Source organism: Lepus europaeus, chromosome 3 (genome assembly GCF_033115175.1).
Source record: "Lepus europaeus isolate LE1 chromosome 3, mLepTim1.pri, whole genome shotgun sequence".
Classification (NCBI taxonomy): domain Eukaryota; kingdom Metazoa; phylum Chordata; class Mammalia; order Lagomorpha; family Leporidae; genus Lepus; species Lepus europaeus.
This window is the reverse complement of record NC_084829.1, coordinates 160,796,651-160,806,368: the sequence shown is the minus strand read 5'-3', so window position 1 is coordinate 160,806,368 and position 9,718 is coordinate 160,796,651. Positions and strand designations below refer to the sequence as shown.

Genomic DNA, 9,718 nt, shown 5'->3' with positions numbered 1-9,718 from the left:
TATCCTTGGATTTTGAAGGGCTCTTTTAAAGTAAGATTTCACTTGTAAACGAGTGGATACATTAAAAACATCTGGAGTGGTGGTTACCTGCTGGTTAAGACACCAGTTAGGACACCGTGCCCACCTGGGAGGGCCTGGCTCCAGCCTCCAGCCCTGCCGGCCCTGGGAGGCGGGGCAGTTGGGTTCCTCGGCCCACACCTGAGACTGGCCTCGGTTTGGCTCTTGGCGTCAGACCCCGGCCTTGCAGGTGTTTGGGGAATACACCAGCAGGTGGGAGCAATTTCAAGTCTGGCTTTTGTTTTTTGGAAAGCAGCGCTGCTGCTGTAGAGTGACCCTAAGTGCTAATAGGCCCCTCCTCCTCCCACCTGCCGGCCAGTAAGTTAACCCCTTCGTCTGCCGTCTGCCGTATCTGCTGCTCTGAGGGCCGCCACGCTTCCCCTCGGCCCAGGCTCTCTACCAGCCCGCAGTGCCCTCCACGCGGTAGGTTGCCCCTCCATGGCAAAGGGAGCGCCCACCCCCGCCCCCAGCTCTGACCGGCACTGCCCTTGTCCTTCAGGTCTGCTTCTCTGGCCGCTAGGAACCCAGAGCCAGGCGAGCTCAGTGCTGGCCTCTTCACCTTGCCACCACGGCCCCCACAACACCGCGAACACTCAGCAGGACCTCACGCTAATTAGAGTCTTTATGCAAACTTCCCGTGTGTTCTTGCTACGCTGAGCTCGAAGGCAGAGGGAACTCCAGATGACCCGGAAATAGTTAACACACTTTTATTTCATAACTTACAAACAACTTTTGTTGCACAAAAGTTAATGACAGTTCTAACTTTTTCTTCATCTCCAGGACAGGGAAGAATGAAGACCCTGATGTAGAAACCAGACGCCGAGGGACAGGGTGACCTTCATCAGGGACATCCAGTGCGTTGTGACAGGGGCAGGGCTCCAAGCTGGGGGTGCTCCGGGCGCCTCCTCAGCAGCTGATGGTTCTGGATCCACACCCAGAACCAGCGGTGCTCGGGTTTCATTCATAGATCCGCCGAGGTTCCTGCAGCACCACCCCACCTTCCGTCATGGCATTCTGCAGGCATTTCATCTGGTTTTACAGATCAGGAAAAACAGGGAACCATGAAGTCAGCGCCACAAGTACCCTGGAAACAGATTCACTTCTCAAGACACAGAGGAGGGACTGGTGCTGTGGCGTAGTGGGTAAGGCCACTGCCTGCAGTGCCAGCATCCCATATGGAGGCCAGTTCGAGTCCCAGCTGCTCCACTTCCAGTCCAGCTCTCTGCCACAGCCTGGGAAAGCAGTGGAGGATGGCCCAAGTCTTTGGGCCTCTGCACCCACAAGGGAGACCCAGAAGCTGATGGCTCCTGGCTTCAGATCAGCACAGCTCTGGCCATTGCAGCCATTTGGGGAGTGAACCAGCAGGTGGAAGACCTCTCTCTCTGCCTCTGCCTAACTCTGCTCTTCAAATAATAAAATAAATAAATCTTTAAAAAAAAAAAAAAAAGCAACCGATTTGTTCTTCCCAGTCTACCCTGGTTTGCCAGCAAGATCTTTTTTTTTTTTTTGACAGGCAGAGTGGACAGTGAGAGACAGAGAGAAAGGTCTTCCTTTTGCCGTTGGTTCACCCTCCAATGGCCGCCGCGGTTTGCACGCTGCGGCCGGCGCACCGCGCTGATCCGATGGCAGGAGCCAGGGGCTTCTCCTGGTCTCCCATGGGGTGCAGGGCCCAAAGACTTGGGCCATCCTCCACTGCACTCCCTGGCCACAGCAGAGAGCTGGCCTGGAAGAGGGGCAACCGGGACAGGATCGGTGCCCCGGCCGGGACTAGAACCCGGTGTGCCGGCGCCGCAAGGCGGAGGATTAGCCTAGTGAGCCGTGGCGCCGGCCTGCCAGCAAGATCTTAAAAGTGACATTAAGTAACAAAAAGGGGAGGCAGGGCTGTCGGGGTCAGCACTGTAACTACTACAGGGACAATGCGGCCACAGTCAGTCACCTGGGCCTGAAACCCACACGCCGACTGCCCCACTCGGCCTCCCCTAGGGACCACTGTGAGTGACAGGGAAACACTTGGCACATTCAAACTGTTAGTGTGTGTCTAAGGTCAGGAATTAACATAGGCGCCGGCATTGTGGCGTAGAGCCGCCATCTCAGATGCAGGCATCCCACGTGGGCAGTGGTCCTTATCTGGCTGCTCCACTTCCGATCCAGCTCCCTGCTGGTGGCCTGGGAAAAGCCGCACCACATGAGGACCAGGATGCAGCTCCTGGCTCGTGCATTTGGCCTGGTCCAGTCCTGGCCTTTGCAGCCGTCTAGGGAGTGAACCAGCAGATGGAAGATCTAACTCTTTCAAATATATAAATTTTGTTTAAAAAATTAGTATCTTTTAAGTAAAAACATGAAAACAAAGATACCGAGTCCGAGGCTGCCTCCCAGGGGGTCGGCTGGTAGACCATGAAGTTAATTCCTGCTTCCATGCACCTCTGTGCCAGCACCCGGCCAACACTCTCACAAGCCACCACGTTCCTGGTCCTGTACAGGTGCTTTTTAATAGCCCACTCACGAGTGGACGCCGAAACCACAACCTGGCCGCTGCGATGCTCCACAATCGCTTCCACGTGATGCTGGGTTCTTACCACCCGCAACCTGCCGGGGGGGAGGAGAGAGCCCTGAACCCTGAACGGATGCGCCCAGACACAAGGATGCGCCCAGACACAACCGCCTGGCCCGGAGGCACGCCCACGCAACCTCGTGGCGCGGAGGCACGCCCACGCAACCGCTGGGCTGGGAGCGCGGCTGGGAGGCACGCCAACGCAACCGCCTCGCGGGACGGGCCGCCCACACAACCGCGTGGGGCGGAGGCACGCCAACGCAACCGCCTCGCGGGACGGGCCGCCCACACAACCGCGTGGCGCGGAGGCACGCCCCCGCATTTCTCAGGATCCAGCGCCTGCTGACTGACCTCAGCAGACAACGTGGATTCTACCTGAGAAAGGTGTTTGGCCTCTGCCTTTTCAAGAATATTCTCAATACGAAACCAATTTCCACTTAGCCTCAACTCCAAGGAGAAATCGGATATTTGAAGAGCTCAGGTTTATTTACTTACACATCTACTTCAAAAGAGAACCTGGAAGCCGCAAAGCTAAGCTGCCGACTGAGTCTATTTCCGGCTAACACCAGAGTTAATATAAGAAGGGACAAAGACTTACACGTGCAAACCTCAGAGTACTAGAAGAAAACACCGGGGACTTTTGACACTTTCTAAGCAGGGTAAGCCTACTTAGAGGTAACATCAGAGGCTGGTGCTGTGGTACAGGGAGTTAGGCCAGCGTCTGCGACACCAGCATCCCATGCGGGCACTGGTTCACCTTCTGGCTGCTCCTCTTCTGATCCAGCTCTGCTATGGCCTGGGAAAGCAGAGGAGGATGACCCGAGTGCTTGGGCCACTGGGAGACAGATGAAGCTCCTGGCTTCGCCTGGCCCAGTCTTACATAGCGGCCATTTGGGGAGTAGACCAGCAGAGAGAGGATCTCTCTGTCTCTCCCCCTCTCCGTAATTCTTTCAAATAAATATTTTCTTAAAAAAAAAAATCAAATTGCATCATACTGCTTTTTAACAAAGCAAAGCCGGACAGAACCTTCTGCATGGTAAAAGAACAGTGAAATGAAAGCAGAGGACAAGCGCTGAGAACTGGGCCTTCAGCCTCGCCGTCACGGTGCCTGGGTTCAGTTCTGGCTCTGACCCCAGCGGCCTACTGATGCAGGGCTTGGGAGGTGGCAGAGACGGCTCAAACGACGGGGCTGCCGCCACCCATGCGGAAGACCTGGAGCACTTCCAGCTGTGCGCTGGCCCAGCCCTGGCTGCTGGAGGGCATCTGGAGAGTGAACCAGTACGAGTCTCTGGCAACCTAAACAAGGAAGACTCTCACCCTTTCAGTAAAGGGGATGGGTGGGCTCTTGGCGCAGCGGCTTAGGCTGCCGTCTGGGATGCACGGACCCCGTATGGGAGTTTCGGACTGCATCCAGACTACTCTGCTTCCAACCCAGCTTCCTGCCAACACCCATCCCGAGAGGCAGCGGATGAGGGCTCAGGTGAGTCCCTGCCACCCACAGGAAAGACCCAGGCAGAGGAGGCAGAGTTCTGGGCCGACGGCTGCAGCCTGGCCCAGGCCTGGCTGCTGCAGGTGTTTGGGAGTAAATCAGTGGATGGAAGATCTCTCTCTCAGCAGCTCTGCCTTTCCAATAGAATGGGAGGGGCCGGCACTGTGGCACAGTGGGTAAAGCCACGGCCTGCAGTGCCAGCACCCCATATGGGTGCTGGTTCGAGTCCCGCCTGCTCCACATCCGATCCAGCTCTCTGCTATGGCCTGGGAAAGCAGTAGAAGATGGCCCAAGTCCTCAGGCCCCTGCACCTGCGTGGGAGACCTGGAAGAAGCACCTGGCTTTGGATCAGTGCAGCTCCAGCCATTGCTGCCATCTGGGGAGTGAACCAGCGGATGGAAGACCCCCGCCCCCCACCTCTTCTTCTCTGTGTAACTCTGACTTTCAAGTAAATAAATAAAATTTAAAAATAAAATAAATAAAATAAAAAAAAAATAGAATGGGCCAGCACCGTGGCTCACTAGGCTAATCCTCCGCCTTGCGGCGCCAGCACACCGGGTTCTAGTCCCGGTCGGGGCACTGATCCTGTCCCGGTTGCCCCTCTTCCAGGCCAGCTCTCTGCTGTGGCCCAGGAGTGCAGTGGAGGATGGCCCAAGTCCTTGGGCCCTGCACCCCATGGGAGACCAGGAGAAGCACCTGGCTCCTGCCATCGGATCAGCGTGGTGCGCCGGCTGCAGCGCACCTACCGCGGCGGCCATTGGAGGGTGAACCTTCAGCAAAAAGGAAGACCTTTCTCTCTGTCTGTCTCTCACTGTCCACTCTGCCTGTCCAAAAAAAAAAAAGAAAAAAAAATAGAATGGGAAAAAAAGCACCAAACCAAAAAAACGTTTTAAATTCATATTCTTTTTCTTTTTTTTTGACAGGCAGAGTGGACAGTAGAGGGAGACAGAGAGAAAGGTCTTCCTTTTTGCCGTTGGTTCACCCTCCAATGGCCGCTGCGGTAAGCGCGCTGCGCTGTTCTGATGGCAGGAGCCAGGTGCTTATCCTGGTCTCCCATGGGGGTGCAGGGACCAAGAACTTGGGCCATCCTCCACTGCACTCCCTGGCCACAGCAGAGAGCTGGCCTGGAAGAGGGGCAACCGGGATAGAATCCAGCGCCCCGACCGGGACTAGAACCCGGTGTGTTGGCACCGCAAGGCGGAGGATTAGCCTGTTAAGCCAAGGCGCTGGCCTAAATTCATATTCTTTAAAGGGCTAATTTCCATAATACATAAAAAGCTTCCCATGCGAAATAAGAAAATGACCAATAATTTAACAGGCAGAAAACTATTAGTAACTCTTGAACTCCTGAAAATACGTTCAACCTCACTGATAAAAAGCATGGATCAGCCAATTCATAGCAAAACTCTATTCATAAAAGGTAATCGTCAACAGGGAGTCAGGTCATTGAAACCCAAGAGCTGGGCAGGCTCTGGGCAGGCTCCTGGTCTGGGCCTGGCCCAGCCCTGGCTGTTACAGGGAATGAAATAGCGGATGGAAGAGGTCTCTCTCTGCCTTTCAAATACATTTGTAAATGAATCTTCTTTTAAATTAAGCTTGAGTTAGAGAAAACATTCAAATTAAAAGACTAAGATTTTTAATGCAAAATAGAAAACACTAGATTTAGAAATTTGGGTTCTACTTTTAATTTTGCTGGTAGTTCTAGCAAAAGAGAAAAAAAAGAAAAGAAAAAAATCAGTTCTTAACCTGGGATCAACAACCTTTTCCTATAAAGCTGCGGACAGCAGGGACCACAGTCTGTCAGAACTGCTCAAGCCACTGCGGCGCTACAGCAGCCAGGAGAGCTGTCACACGTGACGAGCACCGCTGCGCTCCAGGAAACGCTCCTTGCAGACAATGAGAACTGAATTTCGGTCCATTTTCATGTTACCAAATAGCGTTTAACCTTTTTAAAAATGCAAAAACATTTTTTAAACAAGATTGTTTCTTTCTTTATTCTAAAGGCCGAGTGACAGAGAGAGGGATCTTCCATCTGTTGGGTCACTACCCAAATGGCTGCAACAGCCAGAGGTGGGCCAGGCTGAAGCCAGGAGCCAGGAACTCCATGCACGTCTGCCAAAAGGCTGGCAGGGGCCCACACGCTCAGGCCGTCCTCCACCGCCTTCCCAGGCACATTAGCAGGGAGCTGGCGCAGCAGGGCAGGCGGGTGTGAAGCAGCACTTTGACATGGGATGAGGACACCACAAGACTTCACCTGCTGTGCCACACACCAACTCTGAAAACAATCTTTAACTCGTAAGCCGTAAGCCGGCTGCTGCCCAGAGGCCAGTTTGCTGACCCTTGTCTCAAACCTTTTGTTCACTGAAGAGGTTAGGAGGCATTATCTCTGAGGTCATTTCCTACTACGATTTTCCAAAAGTCTCTATACAGTTATAAATAGGGCTGACGGGGTGGGGATGGGGGCGGAGAGTGGCTACATATGTCTAGCCATTTAAACGATCCACATAGTGAAGATTTCAAGTTGGGAGTTTGAAAAGATTTTGAGACTTAAGTTCCAAATTATCTCAAAATTGAATTGCCTATTCCCTTTCTTTCACCCCCTCCCAACTCTATGTGCAAATATATCACAGCAACCCGTCCACTACAATGAAACTTAGGGCTTTTGGTGACAAAGATAACTTTTACTGTATCTACCTCCTTCAGACAGCACAATGCCCAGTAGGTGATACAGGTCCAGTGTTTGTTAAACAAATACAACACACAGCTAGGATTTTTAATTTGTTCTTGTAACTGTATACTCGTTAAGAGATGTTTTATTTTCCTGCCTGCATTGTAGCATAGTGGACAGCGCCTGCAATGCTGGCATCCCACGTGGGTGCCACTTCATGTCCCGGCTGCTCCACTTTGGCCCAAGTGCTTGGGGCCCTGCCACTTGCATGGGAGACCCAGATGGGGCTCCTGGCTCGGCTCCAGCCTGGTTCAGCCCTGGCCATTGCAGCCACTTGGGGAGTGAGCCAGCTGATAGAAGCTCTCTCTGTCTCTCTCTCTAATTTTCATATATATCTTAAAAAAAAAAAAAAGTCCCATGCTTACAGTTTTCCACCAAGCAGGTAAGCAGCAAATACAGCCTCCATGCTGCAGCTTGGCAGTGATGACTGTGTCCTGGCTGAATCTTAGCTCTGCCACTTACTACTCTGTCTCCCGAAGCCTCAAGTTCCCTGCTCCTGTAAAATGGGGAAGACTACCGCATCTGTTTCTTAATGTAGTTTTTGTTTTGTTTTGTTTTGTTTTTTGACAGGCAGAGTGGACAGTGAGAGAGAGAGAGACAGAAAGGTCATCCTTCCGTTGGTTCACCCCCCAAATGGCTGCTATGGCCAGCGCAGCCAGGAGCCAGGTGCTTCCTCCTGGTCTCCCATGCGGGTGTAGGGGCCCAAGCACTTGGGCCATCCTCCACTGCCTTCCGGGCCACAGCAGAGAGCTGGACTGGAAGAGGGGCAACCGGGACAGAAACCGGTGCCCCAACCAGGACTAGAACCCGGGGTGCCGGCGCCACAGGTGGAGGATTAGCCTAGTGAGCCGCGGTGCCAGCCTCTTAATGTAGTTTTAAAGATTAAGTGAGAAAATATGTATAAAATACTAGCTTAGTTCCTGGCAAACATAAATTGTTAAACAACTATCTTTTTTAAGATTTATTTATTTGAAAAGCGGAGTCATGGGAGGAGAGGGAGGAGGAGATGTCTCCCAAATGGTGGCCAGGCCTGGGACAGGCCAAAGCCAGGAGCTAGGAGCATCTTCTGGGTCTCCCATGTGGGTGGCAGGGCCCAAGCACTTGGGCCGTCCTCGGTTGCTTTCCCAGGTGCATTAGCAGGGAGCCGGATCAGAAGTGGAGCAGCCAGGACTTGAACCGGCATCCATACTGGATGCTGGCAGTGCAGGCAGCGGCTTTACCTGCTTTGCTATCCAATCAACTACCTTAATAACGAAGCATCTCACGTCTGTAATAACACATTTCTCCTAAGAATGTACTCTCCAGGGGGCAGGAGTCTGGCGCCGCAGTGAGGGTGCTGCACGGGCACCTGCACCACACAGAGACTTGGCTGAAGTCCCAGCTCTGGGGCAGCACCCGCCGATCCAGGTCCCTGCCACTCACAAGGGTCTCACGTTAGAGCTGCAGGCTCCTGGCTCTGGCCTGGCCCACCCCGGGCATTTCAGGGGAACACAGTGAGTGGAAGATCTCGCTCTGGGCTGTGGCAGCCTGGTCAGCCGGTTAAGCTCCGCCTGTGATGCCGGCATCCCGTGTCGGAACGCCGGTTCGAGCTCCGTCTCCGGTGCTCTTATCAAATACACAAACATGATCAACCCGCCGCACACCCAGAGTATCCAGTGCCATACGCTAAAAAATTTACTCTCCCTACTGCAGCCAAAATGACCTTATTATACAGCAAATACTCAGGCGCAAACTTGAATCCCCCAGGTTCCACTCCCGCCTCCCCGCCCCGGGGGCCCCGTAGCTCCCCGGGCCCCTCGGCTCCACGCCCGCCGCCGAACGCCCGCGGGCTACCTGTGCCAGAACTCGCGCGAGGGCCACACTGTGGCCCAGCCCCGCTCTTTCCGGGCCACAGCCAGCAGCTCCAGGTTGCGGGGGTTGCGGTTGGTGAACTCCGGGGCCACGGCTTCGTTCTCCTGCGGGTCCGCTTCAGGCTTCGCCGCGGGCGCGGACCCCGTCGAGAGGGCCGCCAGCCCGCGCCCTGCGAAACGCAAGCGACCACGCGGCTCAGAGGCGGCAGCCGCCCCGAGCTCCCCCCCGGGCCCGCCTGGGTCTTCGGCCACCGCCACCGCCGCGCGCTGCCCTGCGGCGGGGACGGAGGGTGACGGGGGCGACGCGAATTACCAGGGCTCCTGCTAACCGACACCACCTCCCACAGCCGCGACCGAAGGGCCATCGCGGAGCGGATCTCCGGCAACGCTGCAGACAACGCAGGCCTCCTTCTCCTCACCGGGACCTCAGCGACTCCCCGGCCGCAGCCATGCTCGCTCAGCTAGGGGCTGTAGGGTCGCGTAGGTCATTAACTCGGCCATGCGAGAGACACTGTCGACCCGGAACTAACGAGCCCCTGGCCGCTGAGTGGCCAAGGGGGCTGCCTGTTATCCCCGACTGGCCAATCACAGCATACGTCGGGACGCATGCGGGCCCTAGAGCCCACAGGCAACGCCCCAGGGGCGGGGCGAGGGCGCTGTCACGCTGCTTGCTCGGAGCAACGCTGACCCGGGTCGCTGTGGGCTGGGCACGTGCGCCTGGAAGCTGAGAGGGAATGGGCACAAGATCGTTTCCTTCTCTAAAGGCTGTTCCCCGAAGTGGACATTTTCTCCGCCGGCCTTTCTCACCCAGGCTCAAGACCCGGATGAAAACCTGGCCGATTTGCCTCTTGCTCCGCAAGTATTTACTACGTAGTGAAGGGACGAGACCGTACAAAGGCGAGACTCGCTCAGAACTCCTGCCCTCAAGGGGCTTGCCCACCTATACAGCCCCGCCCTCCCGATCACATTTTCTAGAAGGCACTAGAATGTCTAAGTGCGCCTGCGCAACCTTGCCCGGCGAGAAGGTGCAGCCGGGCACTTCC

General features: G+C 55.1%; 1 protein-coding gene across 2 annotated transcripts; it reads right to left on the bottom strand.

Moving 5' to 3' along the window:
- Positions 1 to 750: 750 nt before the first annotated feature.
- On the bottom strand, positions 751 to 9,222 carry MRPL18 (mitochondrial ribosomal protein L18). Of its 2 annotated transcripts, none has more exons than XM_062187773.1 (4): positions 8,989 to 9,219; positions 8,659 to 8,845; positions 2,412 to 2,643; positions 751 to 1,086 (listed from the first exon to the last, which is right to left on the bottom strand). In XM_062187773.1, the coding sequence occupies exons 1-4, from the start codon at positions 9,038 to 9,040 to the stop codon at positions 1,015 to 1,017; spliced, it is 543 nt and encodes a 180-aa protein (XP_062043757.1). In that variant the 5' UTR covers positions 9,041 to 9,219; the 3' UTR covers positions 751 to 1,014. The 2 variants fall into 2 exon arrangements, with proteins under 2 accessions (XP_062043757.1, XP_062043758.1); XM_062187774.1 differs by having other exon boundaries at positions 1,019 to 1,086; positions 2,561 to 2,643; positions 8,989 to 9,222.
- Between the last annotated feature and the right edge of the window lie 496 nt (positions 9,223 to 9,718).

Excerpts from the sequence above, each read along its gene's own strand:
- MRPL18 (XM_062187773.1), bottom strand. The coding sequence starts at position 9,040 with ATGGCCCTTCGGTCGCGGCTGTGGGAGGTGGTGTCGGTTAGCAGGAGC. Across the intron at positions 8,846-8,988 it reads GTCGGTTAGCAGGAGCCCTG|GGCGCGGGCTGGCGGCCCTC; the intron begins GTAATTCGCGTC and ends TGCGTTTCGCAG. Across the intron at positions 2,644-8,658 it reads TCGCGCGAGTTCTGGCACAG|GTTGCGGGTGGTAAGAACCC; the intron begins GTAGCCCGCGGG and ends CCCCCCCGGCAG.